At 45.6% G+C, this 21074-nt stretch overlaps 3 protein-coding genes and 1 pseudogene across 3 annotated transcripts; 2 read left to right on the forward strand and 2 right to left on the reverse strand.

The window, feature by feature from the left end:
- Positions 1-2184: 2184 nt before the first annotated feature.
- Positions 2185-4753, reverse strand: LOC120649476. Its single transcript, XM_039926275.1, has 5 exons — positions 4651-4753; positions 3003-3063; positions 2744-2894; positions 2532-2582; positions 2185-2443 (listed from the first exon to the last, which is right to left on the reverse strand). Exons 2-5 carry the CDS (start codon positions 3032-3034, stop codon positions 2336-2338), a joined length of 342 nt encoding a protein of 113 aa, XP_039782209.1. The 5' UTR covers positions 3035-3063; positions 4651-4753; the 3' UTR covers positions 2185-2335.
- Positions 4253-6201, forward strand: LOC120649475 (leucine-rich repeat extensin-like protein 6). Its single transcript, XM_039926274.1, has 2 exons — positions 4253-5203; positions 5307-6201. The coding sequence occupies exons 1-2, from the start codon at positions 4680-4682 to the stop codon at positions 5962-5964; spliced, it is 1182 nt and encodes a 393-aa protein (XP_039782208.1). The 5' UTR covers positions 4253-4679; the 3' UTR covers positions 5965-6201.
- Positions 6202-7171: 970 nt separating this feature from the next.
- On the reverse strand, positions 7172-10387 carry LOC120649474 (annotated as a pseudogene).
- Positions 10388-12252: 1865 nt separating this feature from the next.
- LOC120649477 lies at positions 12253-16217 on the forward strand. Its single transcript, XM_039926276.1, has 3 exons — positions 12253-12394; positions 12505-12907; positions 15767-16217. Exons 2-3 carry the CDS (start codon positions 12552-12554, stop codon positions 15828-15830), a joined length of 420 nt encoding a protein of 139 aa, XP_039782210.1. The 5' UTR covers positions 12253-12394; positions 12505-12551; the 3' UTR covers positions 15831-16217.
- Positions 16218-21074: the final 4857 nt, after the last annotated feature.

Consider the following 21074-nt stretch of genomic DNA (forward strand, 5'->3'; position numbering starts at 1 on the left):
TGTTTACTGCAGCACGATATATCTAATCACGGTCCAATTAGGTTTAAAAGATTCGTCTCGTAATTATACCTAGAGGTTATGGAACGAGTTTTGCCAGTTATCCACATTTAATACTTCTAATTAGTAGTCAAATGTTCGAAATTATTGTAGCGGTGAATTTTTTTTTGAGATTTATTGCTGCTGATCCCGTGCGCGCACTGTTTCGCTGTGAAATGGCCATGGCCCATGGTCGTACTTCCGCGCGTGGCCAGTGGCCATGTCACTGCTTGTTCTCACTCAGTCACAACCCATCTTCGCGTTGACGACATCGTCGTCGTCGTTCACGTTCAGACCGGCTCATCACTTCGTCCTCGAGCTGACGCAGAAAAATATCATACGGTGATCACAGTACCAAATACCACACAGATCGACTGCCGGCCGACCACGGGGTTAACAGTGTCAGTATGTGTTCTAGCCTTTATAGTAGTTTAAGCAACGGATCGGATCGAAGAAGTGAGTGCTGAGTAGGAGTAAATAATAAGAAATAAAATGGGAGTGTAGGGTCCTACGCGTTGTACGTCGTCGTTGACACGGTACGCGTGTGTGACCAAACCGTAACCGGAATCTTCCTGCAGTTTGGTGGCCATGCACGCACGCAGTGGTTGGGCACTTGGGCAGAGGCACACGTCAACCAAATCTCGCCTCTCCTCTCTGCATGTTGGAATGGAAATGGTCGCCTCTTAGCCCTCGCCGTTCCAAACGACGCCCAGAAAGACGAGACAAAGGGTGTGTTTAGTTCCCACAAAATTTCCAAATTTTTCATCACATCCATCACATCTCCTATCACATCGAAACATTAAATATAGCAAATAACTCATGCATGGAGTACTAAATGTAGTTAAATAAAAAACTAATTGCATAGTTTTGATGTACGTTACGAGACGAATCTTTTGAGCCTAGTTAGGTCATGGTAGAATAATATTTACCACAAACAAACAAAAAATACTACAGTGCTACAGTGACTGATGTGATTTTTCTCCCTGCTACCCTCGTCTAAACACAGTCAAAAAAATGCAAGTTGCGTGCGTCAGTCTTCGCTCTGACGCAAGAGCAGAGCAGACGTCGTCTCGCTGTCATGTGCATGCGATTTTCTAGCGGCTGTTTAGTTACAGTGCAAAAAAAATTTCGTTGGAATCTTACTGATTTAAAATACTAAATGAAGTCTATTTACAAAATCTTTTGCACAGATGGGTTGTAAATCGCGAGACGAATCTAATGATGCTAATTATTCCATTAGTAATCAATAATTAGCAGATGGTTACCTTAGCATCACTTTTGCAAGATCCTGGATTAAGTAGGCTCATTAGATTCGTCTCGCGATTTACAGCCCATCTATGTAAAAAAATTTATAAATAGACTTTATTTAATACTCTATGCATGTATCGAAATATTTGATGTGACGGGTTTTTTGTGTTTACGGGGTTTATGGGGTGGGAACTAAACAAGGCCTCCGCATATTGTACTATACACATTTCATGATGAACAGAACATTCTCTTGGAAAAAAGAACATGGCTGTGTTTAGATGAGGGGAAAAGGGGAGAAAAAGTCACATCAGTTACTGTAGCACACTGTAACACTTTTCGTTTGTTTGTGGTAAATATTGTCCTACCATGACCTAACTAGGCTCAAAAGATTCGTCTCGCAACGTACATCAAAACTATGCAATTAGATTTTTTATTTAACTACATTTAGTATTCCATGCATGGGTTATTTGATATATTTAATGTTTCGATGTGATAGGAGATGTGATGGAAAGTTTGGAAATTTGTGGGAACTAAACACACCCCATCTCATGATGAACAGATACTGACCAAACCATCAGTAAGGGACTTGAGCCCCCTGCTGCATCAAAGAAAATTGTAGGTCTTCCCACCGGGTGCACAAATATTTTTATCAATGTGTGGTATTTTGGACCAAATTCGCAGGAAAAAAAGGTATTTCTGATCATGAATCGTGCAGGGGGAAAACATGGATTACTGAGTGAAAGTTGAATGGATGTGTCTAACTCTATCAGTCTGAAAATTTCAACCTGATGAATGCTCTTCCTTCTCGTTCACGAAAAATGCCATCGGCTACCTCATATTAAATGGTTAGCAAAGCAAAACCAGATCATCACCCAATTTTTGGGTTGAAATCATCTCCAATGATAGTGGCAAAGATCCATTGCATAATTCAGAAGCATAATGCCATATTATTTGGTCAACACAAGCAGCCGGCACGGGGAGAGCTGCTAAAGACGTCATACGCAATTAAAAAAATGGGAGCAACTAGATGAAGGGATCGTGTAAAATACTCTTAGCATGCATGCATAGCAGGAATGATAACTATCTGGAAATTAGAACAGCCATCTCCATCAGCTGCAACAACTAGCAAGCATTTGACCAAGGAATCATAATAAATTGCCTGAAAAAACATAAGGGGCATGTCGCGAATGAAGCACGGGATTTTTTAGGAATTATTTCCTATAGGAGAAACTTATAGGACTTGGTACCTGTTCATCTGAGGCTGCAGGGGCATTGTTGCTTTCCAAATTGTGCCTGCACTGCACAACCGTTGAAACCGATGTTTTAACAGATGACGCTTAAATGGGCACAGATGCATTTAAACCACATTAATAAAGTAACTAAAAATTGCATATTCAGAGCAGCATAAAAAGGATCACACATCAATTCATCATGAGCGAAAACGAGAGCAATATCTCACCAACGGCCCATGCGATGGGCGATTCAACGAGCCTGACGTGCCACCGGATTGTGCTGCTGCGACGAGCAACAGCAGCAAGCAGAAGGTCACGTCAGAATCTGATGCAAACGGTTCTGTGCCGGGGTGTGATGTGAAGGTCTCGACCTGCAGCCTGGGGAGTGCAGATCATGTGAGATTATGATGAGGAAATCCCACTGGTCAAGAGAAAGGGGATGGATTAAGATAGGGATTATGGAGGATGGTTGACCCACCACCTTACATGGCAATATAATGCGATGAATTGGCCACCATCTGAAACCAAGATGTATTTCAAAAGAGGTCTGCAACAAAGATGCAGTCCTATCGTTAGCATACTTCTGCACCAACAGACAAGTATCTCAATGTTTTTTTCCATGTCCGTATTCTATTTTTCTTAAAAAAATCATATACTGTTATACTTAGATTTTTATTATCAGGCGTGACAACAACTGCAAATTGATAAACCTGACGATTTTAGTTTATCCCATTGGAAAGTTACAGAGCCTGACGTGATCCAACGCGGTATCATTCTGATTACTAAGTCCACCATTTCTTGGTTTCAAGTACACCAACTATCCAGCTAAAAAAAAGTACACCAATTATGTCTTGTTTCATCAACTCCTCAATTTTATTCAATAGTTTGTTCATACCTCAAAAATAAATGCGAGTATCACTTGTACAGTTAAAAAGAATGTTTGCAGCGTAGAGCAAAAAGGTGTAGGAATTAGGCTTATCTTTTAAGGAAAAAATTAGGCTATTAGTAGCATAGTGATATGGCTGATCGGCTAAATCCTCACAAAAGTAGACTATCACACTAGCTGAAATCGATGACCACTAAGACTAAGACATTGAATAGTGAATACAGAAAAAAGCTGCCCCTCTACTATTATTCCAAACAGGAAGCATCCTTGAAGCAGCCAGATCGTCAAGAATCGTGCAGGCGGCATAATTTTGGTTGTTTCTGCTGATTAGGTCGTGCAAGCATAAGCATAGAGCCTAAAAAGAAGATTATAAACAAATTTAAAGGAATAGCACAAGCGGCCAACAAACACGGGGAATAACTAGGCTCAAAGGCATTCCTGTCTTTCACTTTAGTGTAATGAAAAGTACTAGTACTGATACGATTTTAAAGGTACCGATACTTGGCTTTCTCATATCATCATTTGACTGAGCACTACAGACCATTTCTTTAGTCTACATGGTTTGAAAATCCGAGAAACAAAAACGTAACCAATCAAGGTCAGTGAAAAAGGCACTAACAGTAATAGCATCTTATGAGTGGGTGAGATCTCAAGATCATGCTATTAAAGGATGAGATTTCCAGTCACATAAACAAACTCCACTGTTCAAGACAAGAACTGGAAGAACTCAGTTCTCCAGTCATCAACGATAAATGAGAAATGGTTATATATGCTCCATGTCGGTACAAATCCTGAACCAAGAGTGAGTAGCACGAGACAACAATGCCTGTCACTAACAACAAACACTGGTCCTGGTTCTTTTTTAGACCACGTCCACCGCCACGAAAAGGGCCAAAAACTTCGACACAACAGCAAGAAAGCGAAAGGGTCACGAATTAACGAGCAGCCGAGTCAATTAGGTAGGAATGAAGGGAGTCACTCCACCCCTTTTATCATGCCCCTCAACATGAACAAAATCGTCGCAAACGAAGTGGTCAACAGTGCCAATTATCCAAGCACAACAGCACACTAAACAAAGATAGAAGCCATGAGCAAATGATGCACGCACACAAAGCCTAAAAAAACAAGTCAGAAAAAACCCAAACGAAGCGCCTATATAAACCAAATCGAACACACGGCAACAGCACACATAAACACGAATCAGTTGTGGACACAGAAAGCAAGAAACCAACATTCCATTGTCCTTACCGTTGCATGCAGGAAAGAGCGGCCCGGCCATGAAGAGGATGAGCTCGACGGCGGCGGCGGCGTTCTTGGTGGTCGCGGTCGCCTGGCCGCTGCTGGCCTCGGCCCAGCCGGCGGCGCCGGGCATGCCTCCGCCGTCCCCGCCTGCGGCGGCCACGAACAACTCCCGGCTGGAGAAGGCGTACGTCGCGCTGCAGGCGCTGAAGCGCGCCATCACGGACGACCCCAAGAAGCTGACCAAGAACTGGTGCGGGCCCGACGTGTGCAACTACTTCGGCGTGTACTGCGCGCCGGCGCCCGACGACTCGTGCCAGCGCACGGTGGCCGGCGTGGACCTCAACCACGGCGACCTCGCCGGCACGCTCCCCGAGGAGCTGGGGCTCCTGTCCGACCTCGCCGTCTTCCACCTCAACTCCAACCGCTTCTCCGGCTCCCTCCCCGAGTCCCTCCGCTCCCTCCACCTCCTCCACGAGATCGACGTCAGCAACAACCAGCTCTCCGCCCCCTTCCCGTCGCAGCTCCTCTGCCTCCCCAACGTCCAGTACGTCGACATCAGGTAAGCACCCTTGTAGATGTGTACGCAAATACCTGAGCCTGCGAGAGCTTTTCATGAGCGCACCTTATGTTTGTTGCACTTGTATCTGTCTCTGTGTGTGAAGGTTCAACAACTTCTGCGGCGAGGTGCCGGCGGCGATCTTCGAGAAGAAGATCGACGCGCTTTTCATCAATAACAACCACTTCGAGTTCACACTGCCGGAGAGCTTCACCAACTCGACGGCGTCGGTGATCGTGCTGGCGAACTTGCCGCGGTTGGGCGGCTGCCTGCCGAGCAGCATCGGCGACATGGCCGGGACGCTCAACGAGCTCATCCTCCTCAACAGCGGCATCTCCTCCTGCATCCCGCCTGAGATCGGCAAGCTGGACAAGCTCACCGTGCTCGACCTCAGCTTCAACAGCATCGCCGGCACGCTGCCGGACACCATCGGCAACATGCGCGCGCTGGAGCAGCTCGACGTCGCGCACAACCAACTCGCCGGCGAGATACCCGAGAGCATCTGCGAGCTGCCGCACCTCAAGAACTTCACCTACTCGCACAACTTCTTCTGCGGCGAGCCGCACCGGTGCCTCGAGGTGCCGCACATCGACGACAGCCAGAACTGCATCGCTGGGCGCCCCGACCAGCGGCCCGGCGAGGAGTGCATCTCGTTCCTGCACCGGCCGAAGGTGCACTGCGACGCCCACGGGTGCATCGCGCCACCATCTCCACCGCCGCCGCCGCCGCCTCCCGTGTATGCCCATCCGCCGCCGGTATACTGATCTGTGGTAATACTGTAACATGTAATTGCTTGCTGGCTTTGTGGAGTGAGAACTAAAGGGTAAATGCATACACATGGTATATACTGTAATCTTCATTTTTCGTCAAACGAGTAATAAATTCATATTTCTGCATAACAGAAAGCTTTGGGTATTCTCGAAAAAAAAAGCATTCACATTGCACAAATCAACTCAAAGTTTGGTGAAAGAGACTTATCAATGTATTCCTTTATTGTTTCTTGTACTGGTTTTTTAATGTTCTTGTACCACTTCTGCAAATAGTTATTTCTTATCTTATCAGACTTCATCAGTAAATTGTTGAATCACAACTATAGTTTACATGGGGACCATGTTAGATAGAATCATAGAAATAGGCCCACTGCTAAAGTGGGGCGAAAAAACAAAGAAAAAGGACATAAGGATGATAAAGAACTGTTTTGCATTTTACAGGTTGAAAAGATGATAAAAATATTTAGTTGATCATGCAAACTTTGGGGGGCTTTATAAGAGTTGGTACGTTACTCCGTGTCAGTTTGGCAATTTAGCTACCTTCCATTGTCAACAAGTAATGTTTGAAATTAATATATGACCTAGTCAAGAAATGGAAACTAAGGAAACAGAGGAGCAAGAAAAACAGAGGATAGTAAATTAAAAGGAATATCATTCAGGTACACCAAATGAATAACTGTAATAGAATAATGCGTTTGATAAGGATTGGTCAAAGATGATTTTTTTTTAAAAAAAGTGCTGCTCATGGGTTCCAGCTGCAAAGAGCGTTATCTTTTACTCTATGGTTGATCAACTCAAGGGGCAAGAAGATTCCCCTGCCTCTCTCATCTTGGCTGGCTCCAGGCAGGCTGGGGTTTCTTCATGTACTCAACATGTGTTTTTACCTCCTTATCCATATAACTTGTACAGCATATCATTGTGGCACAGATAAACCTACTAAAAGATTAGATAACCGAAAAGCCAATTATGTATATCCAATGGTATAAAGCACGCTGACGGTTTTCTAGAGATGGATGACAGAGATGGCTATGGTATATAAACATGATTCTGGTAGTATTATGGTGCACAAAAGCACGATTGTAGAATCCGGTCTAAACAGTAAAACTAAGTGGCCAGGCTGCATGGGATGGCTGATCTATTTGTCACTGGTCGGTCAGACCGACTTATAATAACTGCTGAAAAGTTGGACAGATTTGTACACTGGACGAAGACCAAGTGTAATATATAGCCACTTGACCTAAAACAAATGACAAACAAGCTGACGGCACCATCTTACTGCCTGTTTAAGTAATCTGACATACAGTTAAGGGCCGTTTAACAGATAATCATGTCTGGTAACACAGCAGGTAACCTAATCCATTGTTATACTGCAAAGAAGACGCAAAGGAAAGGCCTGTTAACCAATTTACATGGATTACTTGCAATTTCAGCATATCTCAGCAAGTACAATATGTGTGCACGGTGGATGCTTCTGTTTGAGCTACTCTTCTTTTCGGACTCATGATGTGCCTTTGCAGTTGCTCCAGTAGTTCAGGCCTAGTTGTGTGATTTTAGCTGAAAAGGTGAAGTTCATTATTCTATTTGTGAAATAATGCAGTTATGATGGAACCAAAATGGTACACTATACTGACTCAACATGACATGTGAGTTCTGAGCAACAATTATGACTATTTTTAGGCTCCTGGGAAAAAAAAAGGACTTCAGAGTTCAGACATAAAGTATTGGTCCCTAACATAGTAACAGGGCAATAAAGCAGAGTCTTTGATGATGTACTGATTTCATTCAGTTAAGGCCCTGTTTAGTTCCCAAAAAAATTTCTAGGTATCCGTCACATCAAATTTTTGAACACATGCATGGAGCATTAAATGTAGTTGAAAAAAAACTAATTACACGGTCTAACTGATTAGCACGAGACGAATCTTTTAAGCCTAATTAGTCAATAATTGGACATTAATTGTCAAATAACAACGAAAGTGCTACAGTGTCAAAATCCAAACATTTTCGCGAACTAAACAGGGCCTAAGGGAGATTCAATGGTATCAATGAAATTCAAAAAAAGACATTTTTTAAAAAATATTCAGCACTCAATTAAGGGCCTGTTCGGTTAATTCCATCCACAAGAGGATTGGGAGGGATTGGAGGGGATTGAGGGGGATTTTGACTTGTTAGGGATTTAATCCCTCCCAACCCCCTCCAATCCCCTTCAATCTCCTCCAAACCGAACAAGCCCTAACATGGGAATATTTTTTCCAGAATCTTAAGAGAATGTAAACCATAACTGCACAGTAATATTATACCAATAGAGAAGGAAAAATCAAATCCGCAATGCTGATCATGATACACAATCAACCGAGCAAATCAGTACGTTAATGGGCTTAGGGCATGATTGAGCACTTGATATTCACTAACAGATTTGGGTCAATAATTATTGTTTCAGCACTGTTAGTAAAAAGAATCTTTGGTCATTAGTAGCTTTCCATGGATGCACAAATTTATCGTACCTGAGTGGAAAAAACTGTAGTACAAAAGAAGATATTGTGGTACGAGAATTCTGTTCCTAAAATCTACCAGTAGTCACCACAAGAGCAGACTCCATCTTCCAAGTGGTGGAAGCGGTTCAGGTCTCTGAGTATAATTCGTCTATTGAAGACCATTGAGACAAGTTTTGCCATCAAATGACAATCTGGGCATATGCGGAGATTCTTCACAACTCGCAGTGTAGCTCCTGGATCTGTATTTAGAAGCCCAAAAGCAATTGCCAGCTTCTCGCTATGGTATCTCAGGCTTGTTGCCTTCTCATCCTCATCCATTTCAACATGGAACACATGTGAGGTATCAGGGACATAACCAACCAGTTTTAGTTGGTCAATCACTTCATCAACCATTCTCCTTGCTTCTTGTGATTTGGGGTGCTTTCCATCTCCTGCGAAGAACTCGTGAACTGTGTTATCTATCTCGATTGAGCTGCAGCCTGGCACCTTTACCACACCTTTTTCATTCATCAGTTTCCTTACCCTATTCATCTCTTCCCATTTTCCAGTGTTTGCACATAAATTCGAGAATATTACATAATCACCACCATGAGAATCGTCCAGCTCAAGGATCCTCTCAAAGACACGCTTGCCAAGTTCAACATCTCCACGGCCTCCACAAGCAGAAAGCAACGTCCTCCATAAGATTAGGGTGGGCTTTATTGGCAGTTCATCGATGAACTTGTAAGCTCTCTCCAGCTGCCCTGATCGAGCTAGCAAATCTGTCACACAACCATAGTGCTTGATCCCTGGAATGATACCATGATCTTTCATATCGTCGAAATACTGAAGCCCTTCACTCACCAAACCAGAGTGGCTACAGGCATAGAGCACACCAAGGAATGTAATATCATCAGGCTTTATCCCTTGCTTCTTCATCTCTTCAAACAGAGAAATGGCCTCCCTGCCATAGCCATGGCTAGCGTAGGCCACGATCATCACCGACCAAGCTTGCTTCTCTCTTGACTCCATCCCCTGGAACACGGCAATGGCATCCTCCAAGCTCCCACACTTTGCATACATGTCCATCAGCGCAGTGCTGACTTTGACGAGGGAATCAAGCCCTATCTTCCGAACATAATCATGGATCCACCTCCCCAGTTCCAGCGCACGACGAGAGCACACTAATCACTGACACGGACGTGGGCTCGAGCCCCTTGGCCTGCATCTCGCGGAACAGCACCAGGGCCTCCCCGGGCCGGCTGCTCCTCACGGCCGCGGCGATCATCGCGTTGTACGAGACCACGCAGTCCCCGTCCATCCTGTCAAACACGGCGCGCGCGGCGCGCCCGTCCCCGCACTCGGCGTACATGTTGATGAGCGTGGGGCGGGCGTACTCGTGGCCCGCGGCGCCGACCTTGACGGCCTCGGCGTGAACCTGGCGCCCTTCCTCCCCCGCGCGCGCCGCGGCGCACGCCTTGAGCAGCGACACGAACGTGTAGGTGTCCGGCGCGACGCCCTCCTCCAGCATGCGCACGAACACCCGCGCCGCCGCGGAGGAGGAGGACGGGGAGCGCGCGTAGCCGCGGAGCAGGGTGTTGTACCAGACGGCGTCCGCCGGGTGTGGCACCCGGTCGAACACCTGGCGGGCGTAGGCGAGGTGGGCGGGGTGCGCGCCCGGGGCGGTGCAGAGCGTGAGGAGCCTGGTGACGAAGGCCGGGTGCGCGGCGAGGCCGGCCTTGACGGCGGCGGCGTGGAGCGGGGCGAGAGACCGCAGGCTGGTGCAGTGCGGGAGGTGGGAGAGGAGCGGGTGCTGCGGCGGCGGGCTCTTGGCCTTGGATTTGGCGGGAAGGAGAGGGGGAGGCGTGGATGTCAGGGGCGCAGACGACATGGCCGTCCCCTCGCCGCGGAGGACGATAGCCAAGTGAGGTGGGGGATCCTAATCCGGAGAGATTAGCGACGGCTTTGGTACTTGGAATTGGGGATGGACCCCTGGGCCGAAACGGGCCGGGCCCAGATCTGACTAGATCGGGCCGGACCAGGCTGCATTTATCGTTTTGAGTACGCATGTGTTGCGTATAACTTTTTTTTTTCAAGGTAAAGTTTTGCGTATAACTGTGTATACTGATTTTAATATGCTCCAACGCAACTTTTTTTCCTGAAATAACCAACGAAACTTGCACAAGAGGTGGAGTACCACTTGGTGACGGACTAGAAGCTTCTAGTATCAGCAACAATACCGTACCCGTCACCTGTGCGTACAAACTACGCGTAGTCGCCTGCATACCTACGCGCCCCCGCGCGCACACATGTCCGCCGCATCCGCCGTAGGCGCGGAACACACGCACGTGACCTGAAAACCGAGTCGGCGTGGCGGACGTCGCGCGAGGCGCCGAGCAGCCCACCGCCGCCGCCCGCAGGCGGCAGAACACAAATACAACAAAGCCCATGGCTACGTACGCCGTACGCGTACGTGACGCGCGCGTCCGTCCGTGCCACCTACGCTTTCGCACGAACCCGACAAGCGCGCGGGCACCTGTTCTCGTTTGACCCTGGGCGCGCTCGGTGGCGTTCGTCCACACCCGGGCCCAGCGGCCATCTCTGACGTCAGATGCAGTAGGAGGATGCTGTGGTGTCGGACAGTGTGGCATGGATGGGGAGAAGCGCCGACGAGGAAGCGGCCAGCTCCTCGATCCGTTCACACTGTTGCCTGCGGACCATTGCCAGCCGGACGGGACGCAGACGTGAAGAGACTGCTTGACGAGATGGCCTCGTGCCCTCGTGGTGGTATCCTATATTCCTATCTCGAATTGCGCCGGTGCAGTGTGTGTTCAAGATTACGAGTAGCTGTTCTGCACTGTTTTTTTTTTTATATTACCGTTTTGAAATACTACCTCCGTTTTTAAATATATGTCGCTTAGGATAACCTATTTAGTTCAAAAATAAACTAATTTGCTTGTCCTAAATGTCATATATTTAAGAACAAAGGAGTAGCATTTGTTTCGCGGTTGTTTACGGCCATCTATTAGCAAAATTTATCGATTTTATTTGTCCTATAAAGCGGCTCATTTTACTAATACCGAATATACATATTATTTTAATATTATGTTATTTTTACCTATTTTAGGAAGATGTACACAATAGTCATGGCCATATATAACCAACAAATGATGACAAGCTATAACATATGGAGTACTATGTTATAACTGTACGGATATTGACACGTGTTATGTCGCCATGCTTCTTGATTTTCTCGTCGGCTTGCGGACAAAAGTGATTGCGCTCGGCAGTTTGCATTAATACGTCGATATTTTTGGCAACCAATTGAGTAACAGAATACAATCCAGACAAATGTATAGATTCGAATTCATGTGATCATGTAGCTTGGTGGCAACACACCATAGGTGTGTTATTGATTCGCTTTCTTCCACATAAAATTAATTTGCATCCAAAAATGAGTATCAACGATGGCACATTCAATGAGTTGAGTAGCATGCATGGATCCATCATATAAGTTCGGAGCCTATGAACTCTTACAGATGATAATTGGACAATGTGGAGACCCATGGGTAGTAAAATCGCCAATAAAATCATGGTTAAAGATAAAAGTGAAGCAACCATCCCTTTGGTTTTTTAGCGGTTGTCTCTGAATAATTTTCACTAGTTTGGGCAATGCAACTGAAAGTGGATCGATCATTTCAGTTGCAATGCAATGCAATGCGGTTGAATGGAGGGATGGGCTGCAACTGCAACACAGTGACGAAGTGGCGGCTTTTCCTTTTATCTGTTGGGCTCCGTTCCTTCTTTGTCTTCCACACACCTCCTTTTGGCTTTCTTGGAGACCCACCTCACCTCACCTTCTCCTCCTCCTCTCTCCTCCCCTGCTCCCTGTCAAGCTAGTACACCTCAACCTGCTGCAGTTCTTCTTGCTGCCGCAGCGCTCCCGCACAGAGGTTTGCTCCTCCTCTTGTCGGCAGGCTCCGTTCTTGGTTGCATTCCGCAGCGGTTACCTCGATCTGCTCCTCCGCCAGATTCAATTGATGTGGTGTGCTCTTGGAGCCAGGGGCTCTAATTCGGCAGCTGCTCCCCGTGCTCCGATCCCCAACTTTGATGAGGCTCTCCCATTGTGAGAGCCACTGCGCCGGCCCCTTCCGCTTCATCTCCTGCCTCCCCAAATCCAAAGATGCGAGCCGCGACGCTGCCTTTGCGCCGGCGCCGCGCTCGGCCGCCGTGGCCGAGGAGGCGCCGCCTCCGGTTCAGAAGATAGAGGCGCCGGTACCCGGAAAGGAAGACGACGAAGAGGAGGCTCAGAAGCACGAGGATGGTGAGAAGGCAGCGCCGCCGCCGAAGAAGAGTTGCCTGAAGAAGGCCAACTGCGGCGATGATAAGTGTGCCGCCAAATGCAATGTGCAGTGGCTGGATTTGCTCGGAGAGGATCTGACAGAGGTTAAGGAATACGAGCCAAGGTATGCATCATCTTCCTCGCTGAACTTTCTGCAAGCCTGCAATTGTCCATGAGTTTGGAATCTTGGATTATTGTAGTATCCAGTAGATGGGTGAATTGCTACTATGCGTTGTATATGTCCAGTTTCTCTTCCTTTTAGATCAACTAGGTGAATGTTCTGCATGCTTGGGTTCTAGCGAGCTAATTTTCTGCTAGACATGGTTCTTACTAAATCAGTTTATGGGGTGTTGACTTAAGTGAAAGTGTGAAACCATGCTCTGATGCCAGATGGATCGCAGTGTCTCCTATTTGTTTAGGTCCGATGATGGCTGTCATTGTTTTGTTATTCCAAGAAATCAACCTTACGGTTGAACAAGACGTCTTGTATTATATATCTTGAAAAACTTGGTCATAATGTTTAGCCAGATTTTTTAAAGCTTGTAAGGATCGGGTGCTCTAGCCTAAGAGGGGGAGGGGGTGAATTAGGCACTCTAAAAACTTAGACCTATGGCTCCAACTAGTTTGCACAAAACTTAAACTAAAACATGCTATCTAGATGTGTAACTAGGTTGTTCTAGTGTGAAACCCCTATCCCAAAAGAGTTTAGCAACCTATAGCCTTTCCTATCAAGAAACTATTCTATGAAAGTAAAGGCACACAAATTGCTAGTAAGAAATGCGGAAGCTTAAAGAGCGGGATAGGAGATAGCAAATTCTTGACGCGGGTGTTTATCCCGTGGTTCGGTCAGCCACAAAGGCACACCTACATCCATGTTGTAGCACTCACTAAGAGTATTGCTACTCGGCCACCAAGTCTCTTCCGTGAACACAATCACGGTCACCTTGGCCCCGGGTTCCACTAAGGAGCTTCTCCACAAAGGATGAGGGTCTCCACGTCCCCCGTACAAAGATGTCGTCGCCGCTCCACACCAAGTCGGAGGGTCGATGACGTTGCCGGCGAGCTCCACGCTCCAAGGTGCCGGCGCACCAAGCTCTTGTTTTGGTTCACTAGAGAACCACAGCACAAAGGCTTGAAGCCTTGCAATCTCACTCTCTAAGAGCTAATCCTTTACACAACACTCTCAAAGTGTTCTAAGGGCTAAGGATATGATCTTGATGTTTTTGTATGGCTTGGAGATGTTTTTGGGTGTGTGTGGGATGTCCAGCAACTTCAGCAATCTTCAAATGACCGGGGTGAGACGTATATATAGGCCACCAAGTCTTGTAGCCGTTGCTCCAACGGTCAGCTGAAAATCTGCGTATCACCAGAAGAACCGATGCCTCTGGCTGAGGTAGCGTCGGTTCTTCCGGTCACTCATAACCCGAAGTAGCCGTTGAACTCCTGACAGCTGACGCAGTGATCACCGGTTGAACCGATGCTTTGTACCGATGCATCACCGGTTCATCCGGTGCTTAAGAATCTTCTCCTGGGCGCTGACGTCATTGCACCGACGCAATACTCCGATGCACCGTCGGTTGAACCGGTGCTGAAGAATCTTCTCCTGGGCTCTTGACATCGTCTCTGGAACATAGGACGCCCAATGCATCGATGCCCCTTTTTAACTCGTCGGTTCATCCGGTGCCCATAAGCTGACTTGGCTTTGATTCCCTTCTGCCATGGCGTCGGTTCTTCCGACAACCATCGGATGCACCGATGCTTCATGCGTCGGTTCTTCCGGTGCTTCAGACCGAAGAGCTTTCAGGGCGCTGCCCTGAGACCCGCGAGGGGCGACTCCCCCTCGACCCCCGTCCGCTAACCGGGTAGCGGAACCTTGCTACGCCTATTTTTTCTTTCTCTTTGACATCACTTGAACCTAAAAACCTGAGAATGGTCATCTTAACAATCATATTAGTCCAAGTGTTGTGTTGTCATTCGATCACCAAAATCACTCGAAATGGCATAAATGGTGTCATGTTCCTTACAAAGCTGCACTTCATTTGTTTGTGCATCATTATACACTTCTAGCAGAGATTAAATTTGTGTTTATCATTTCAGAAAAAGTTTGTGTTTATCTTCTAGATGATGTTACAATGTTACATTTATATCATAAATGTGGGTCTTTACTGTCTTTTAGAGTGTTTAACGCAAAATAGTTTAGCTTTGCATTCTGAAAACAAGGTCGATGAAACTCTCAGCTATGATACTCTTTTCAGCTCCATATTATTTCTATACAAGTTAAATTACATTGAAGCAGTCTGGTGCATGGTTTCAACTGAGTGTAATCAAGCTTACAAATTTGATACTGCCGGTAAATATTTAGTTTTATAGTCTCATTATTGCCAAATTGTTCTGCATATTCCTTTTTTGAGAGCACTGAAATAACAGTTGCACATAAAGTGATTGGTATATCAGCCTTTCGACATGGGTTTCTACTTCCTAGTTGGCTAGTTAGGACCAAATGTGCCCATATATAAAATGCAGTGTTATGAATACAGACAGACAGATAAAGACATTCCAATCAAACACTCAAATTATTGATTGCCGTTGCTTTCCAATAAGAAAATTCCTATTCACCGATCAACATGTTATTTGACCTCACCTAGTCACCTTATAGAATTGACTATCTGTAAAAGTTTCCAAAGTCCTCCACAGTACTTTTCTAGGATACAGTAATAGATATCCTGTTCATACTCAATATTTCTATCTTGAGTCCAGCAATCAAATAACAGAATGGCATTAGTTTCGTTCTTTTTTGCTGATGAGGATATCATATCGACATAATTCTCGATCAATGTTTGCATCTTCTGGAGACCCATCTGCTCATGGGGAAATCATTTGGATGTTGTTGTTTTTTGCTGGATTTCCTTGACTGCAAAAACTTTCTTGATGGAGCCTTGTTGGTTCGTTAATCTCACATAGTGCCTCTTGTGATTCCATACAGCGAACGTGGAGACTTGCTTGACGACGGAGACGGCATCTCGACATGTGTTTGCGTTATCCAATGAGTCAAGAAGAATCCTGTAGATTCTGTGAGGAAAAAAATGGTGGTTCGAAACGGCCATGTGTGTTCTTTCCAGTGGAGGCCCAGGGTGTTTTGTTGCTTCCTCCATGAGCTCCATCGAAGATGCCCAACCAGAACCAGTCGTGTGTAGTTGTCAAATCAAATCAAAGAAAAAAAAAAAACAGTCGTGCGTAAACCAGTCTCAACTCTCAACAGTACATGCATTAGATGCTGCGTAGCCTAGCCATAGGTTGGTGTCAGTTTATCAGGATTGTGTTAGGGTCTGAGCAGCTGGTTTTTCAGAGTGGTACATTGGTTGTCTAGTGCAGGCAGAATGTTGCCTTTTGTAAAGCTTTTATACTAATAGAAAATTAGCTTAGTACTACTAAAATCTCATCATCATGTGGTATACAATTGAGAAAAGTTGACTTGTGGATCCAGGGGCCACATGCCAGTGGCACACCGACACTACGGCAATTTCCAACTCTCTGATCTGGCACCAAGCTGTCAGTGTCTGGATGTGCACTGGACAGAACGGGCTTTAGTCCAACCTTGTAGGATAGATGGGCATGATCTATCTTGGGCTTTGGTTATCGGGGCCAGCCCAACGTGTGACCGGGCTTTTTTCTGAGGGTGCCCGATAGAGCGTTTTTTTCTTTTTTATATTTTTAAAAAATAAAAATTTTAAAAATATATGTCCGTTTTGAAATATTTCAAAAATACCCCCGGTCGCCCCCCATAGGGCGACAGGCCTTAAGTGTAATTTTTTTCTTCAAATTCGCAACGAGGTCCCTGAAGGGAAAAAAGGGCCTGTCGCCCCCTAACGGGCGACAAGGGCCTGTCGCCCACCAAAAAATTCAGGAAAAAAGAGGGGTGAGGAGAAGAAAAACGGCGAAACTCTGCCGAATTGCGTACTTGTGATCTACCGGTAACTTCCGTATGAATCCATTGATATTGTATAACAATTAAATTTAATTAGCGGATTAGCTGAATTAGATTTGGTGCTTTAGAACACTTGTTTAGTATTACAATTTCAGTACTATTACATACTTGTTTTTAAATTAATTATGAATTAGAATAGAATTATGAAAGTACCTTATTGATATTGCAGCATAAGGCAATGACTGCCTCCAATTGTGGAGGATTTTCATGGACCGAAGAAAAATCTAGTATAATACTTGATATCATGACCCATCTTGTTATCAGTAAGAAGTTGAATCCGTTAGCGGATGGTACGATAGAGATGGTGTTGTACAAAGTAGTAGAGTTTAAAGATTTCACATTATTTCGAGGTATTACGACGCAAGATGTAAAGGGACACCTGCTAGAACGTCGGAAGATATGCATGAGAGTATGTGAACTAGCGAATCATCCTAATATCATTGGATTCTTACAAAGTTCTTGTAAGATATGGATGCGGCCAGAGGTGTATGAGATGCACATTAAGGTAACTCTCATTCAGTTGTAATCCCGTCCGTCATTTTGAATCCATATTTATGAAACAATAACATTGTTTTTTAATTATATGCTAGGATTACCCCGAGGACACGGAGTTGATTAACAAAACGATACCAAATTTCCGTAAATTGGTATGTATCTTCGGTGGACTTATGCCGCAAACTAGACGAAGGAGGCGGATAAGATCTTCGGGTGATAGTACTTGGCCTGCACAAAAACAGATGCCCGAAGGTTCGTCGAGTCATGCTTTAGCACCTCAACCACCAATTTGTGTTAACTGGGATGACGACATGGATGACTTCATGCCCCCCAAACCATGGCCTCCAACACATGATGTTCCTGCCCCTGTACATGAACCTAGAATCAGAAAGGAGACAAAGGGAAAGGCAAGAGGTTCGTCAAGTCATGTTGCACCACCTGCAGCACAAACTTGTGTTAACTGGGATGACGACATGGATGACTTCATGCCCCCCAAACCATGGCCTCCAACACATGATGTTCCTCCCCCTGTACATGAACGTAGATCCAGAAAACAGAGAAAAGGAAAGCCAAGAGGTTCGTCGAGCCATAGTACACCACCTGCAGCATTGTAACACCCCGGGTGTCTGCACAGTAATTAAATAGGTGTCTGCACAGTAATTATGTATGTTTGCTATGCATCATGTGCTTGATTTGCTTAAAAAGGATCTTTTTGTAATTATAAAAGGCTGTATGTGTAATTATGATTTTATGCAAGGTCCTTTCTTTAGTTATTTCTGAATATAGCTTTTGTGGAGGGTGTTTTTGCAAAATTTCAGTGCATTTATTGCATGGAAGCAAATTTTGCTTTTAAGTCTAGGGTTGAAGTGAATTTGCTTTGAAAAAGATAAAATTCCTAGAATTCAAAATCCCTTCAATGATTTTAATTTTAGCTCTTGAATCTTTGGTCAAATAAATTTTTGCACAACATCAAAGTTGTAGATCTTGAAAAGTTGAACAACTTTCATGTTGGGCACTTTTCCATTTGAGCTTTGGTTTAAAAGTTATCGCTGGTTTACAGTTTAGTCCCTGGAATTTTTGGATATTGCAAAATCGCCCTTTTCTTCCACCTCCACCCCCCTGCTCTGTTCTCGCCGCCGCCCACCGACAGCGCCACCGCCGGCGCCGTGGAGCGCCTTCCCGGCCATCCCGGCCATTACTTCGCCTCGCGCTGTCACCCACGCGTCGCCCCGGAGCTCCTCCCCCGCCTGTTGCCTCGCGCTGGAGCTCCCCGGCCGTGCCACGCGCCCCGCCGCTTCCAGAACCGCCCCGACGGCCGCCACCTCGCCGTCGCGGTGGAGAGCCAGCTGCAGAAGCCGCCGGCCTCTTCTAGCGAGCGCCTGAGCACTACACATACCCCAGAAAATCGATTTCGTGCACTCTTTTGCTCTCCCCTCGCTCCCACGCCTCGGAACGCCACTGCCGCTCCACCCCGAACCCCGGCGAGCTCACCCCGCCGCGGAGCCGCCATTCCAAACCCGCTCCACCCCAATAGCCCCCACCTTTAGCCGCGCCTCGTCCTCGCGCAACTCCCAGGCTACCTCCCCTCGCCCAATCCTCACCGGAGCACCCTCGCCGTCGCTTGCCTCCGCCGCCGAGCCGCCCTGCTCCGTCGAGCCGCCGCCTCCGAGCCCCTCCCCGCAACCCTAGACACCTAGAGGTGCGCCTTGAACCCGTGAAGCTCACGCACCCCTCCACCCTCACCGCCGGTGAGCCCCTCGCCGGGAAACGGCCGGTCAACCGCCGCCACCCCTCTCTGACCCGGCCCAGGGACCTCGGGTTGAAAGAAAGAAAACCCCAGGGGGTTATTTGAATAGCTCAAGACACATAGGAATAGTGCCTTAGGGACTTCTTTGTGATGATTTTCAGTGATCTTTGAAATTCAATATCAATTCGTAGAAAATTCGTAAAATAGCAAATCTTGATGTTTTGGAATCCTCTTGAAGAGTTCTATGCAGTAGAACTATAATATGTTAGGATTTAGTTGCAAGTTTTTGCTGTAGATTTTGATTTGTGTTTCTAGTGCATAAATATTAGTTGATTTCATCTTTTTCTTAACTACTGCATAAAGCCATGTCTTGCAGTGAAACTTTTATGGTAGTTTACTCATGTAACACTAGCTTTTCTATAAAACTTTCATGATCAGTTCTCCTGTGTAGCTATTTATTTTATTTACTCCTTGTTTAATAGACTTTATTTATGATAAATAGTTTCTGTTCTTGATAAATCCTGAATTTATTCCTGAGTGTTCGTCTTGAGTATCTTAGCTTGTCCAGGAAGTTTGAGCTTCAGTTCATGGCTAGATCAGGGGCTAAAAATAAATCTTGCTAATCTATTGTCTGTTTTGTTTATTTTCTCATATTTATTTCTGTGCAAATAAAATCTTGAAACATTCACTGTAGTTAGTTCATTTCTGTATCAACCTCCTGTTAAATTTTGAGGTTCTTCTTTGTTCTAATTTGACCTGTATAATTCAAGTTTGTTCTATGTGCTGCCTGCATAAATGATTTGTTGTGATTAAATGGCTTCATGTCTTGGCGTGATTTTTGCAGGGTAGGTTGCTTTGTTCATTTTCTATTTAGGGTGATTTTGGCAGCATTTGTTACAGTTTGTACTTTGATTAGTTGATTTGTTAGCAAACTATGTTTTGTTTGTTATAAGAAAACCACCCCCACTTGTTTATGAAGTTAGTCAACTTCTTTTGTGCCGTTGATCATGATGCCTTGTGTAGTTAGATTTGTTATTTAACTACTCTATAAACGATTGCCCATGTGTGTATTTATAATGTTATTCTTGCATTACATATAGATACGACTACTTTGTCAGACGGAACGTACGAGCTGATCCCGGAGTCTGACGGAGGTGTTATTGAAACTCAAGTAAACACTGCTGAACTAACTGAAGCCCCGGACCAAAGTTCGGAAGAGCCTAGGGCTGAAATAGTTAGCAACTACCGAGAAGGCAAGCCCCGGACATAACCTATATTTCAAATTAATATCATTTACTGTATTGCTTACTTGTGCATTTACAGTTCTTAGGATTTGAATTGAAACCCTAGATGCATGATCCTAGGAACCTATGTACTGAACACTAGACTTGAGTTCGACTACTTGCTAAGCTTATAGGACTGGTAAAAGTCGAGTGATTGCCTGTCACTCGCGAGCTTTATAGGAATTGCCTGTTTACTTTCTGTTAACAATATAAGGACGACGGACGGGGTTGTGATCGATATCATAACTTCATGTGAGACCCCGTCTGTGTTAATGAACTTGCTAAGGTCGCGGTGTGTGGTAGCGTTGGTTAAGTCTTTGAAAGTACTAGCCACATGCCGTCAATATGGTACGCGGCAAGCCTAGTAGCCGATTGGACCGGGGAGTGGATATACCTGACACTCTCTCTTAGGGATAGGTTTTATTTTTATGTTGCGCAACACTGCGACTTCAAGGGACAAGGGTGGACCTCGTAGAAGGGTGGACCTTGGAGCCCTGTAGTCGGGGAGAGTGTTCCTATCCACAAGCCGGAAAGAAAGGTCAACGGTTGTTTGGGAATGACCCGACGGTGTTCCAGACGTGTGAGCTAGGTTTATCCTTGCAAGGTTGAATTTCGATTCAGAATCGTCCGCCTCTCACGATGAAATGAGACTGCTTGATCTCTTTGCCACACAGAGTAAGAAGAGCAATAATATTATGATCAATCTTGATGTTTGCTTAAAGTTCTACCATGATTGAATAGTAGCTGCTTACATAGAATGGTTAATCAACTAGAATCTTGA

This window comes from Panicum virgatum, chromosome 9K, assembly GCF_016808335.1.
Source record: "Panicum virgatum strain AP13 chromosome 9K, P.virgatum_v5, whole genome shotgun sequence".
In the NCBI taxonomy this organism is placed as follows: domain Eukaryota; kingdom Viridiplantae; phylum Streptophyta; class Magnoliopsida; order Poales; family Poaceae; genus Panicum; species Panicum virgatum.

Bases quoted from the DNA above. Each gene is read 5' to 3' on its own strand.
- LOC120649476 (XM_039926275.1), bottom strand. From the start codon at position 3,034: ATGGTGGCCAATTCATCGCATTATATTGCCAT. The intron at 2,895-3,002 runs GTAAGGTGGTGG...TGCACTCCCCAG, and splicing joins TCATCGCATTATATTGCCAT to GCTGCAGGTCGAGACCTTCA. The intron at 2,583-2,743 runs GTGAGATATTGC...ACGGTTGTGCAG, and splicing joins GCCCATCGCATGGGCCGTTG to TGCAGGCACAATTTGGAAAG.
- LOC120649475 (XM_039926274.1), top strand. From the start codon at position 4,680: ATGAAGAGGATGAGCTCGACGGCGGCGGCGGCGTTCTTGGTGGTCGCG. The intron at 5,204-5,306 runs GTAAGCACCCTT...CTGTGTGTGAAG, and splicing joins GTCCAGTACGTCGACATCAG to GTTCAACAACTTCTGCGGCG.
- LOC120649477 (XM_039926276.1), top strand. From the start codon at position 12,552: ATGAGGCTCTCCCATTGTGAGAGCCACTGCGCCGGCCCCTTCCGCTTC. The intron at 12,908-15,766 runs GTATGCATCATC...GATTCCATACAG, and splicing joins GTTAAGGAATACGAGCCAAG to CGAACGTGGAGACTTGCTTG.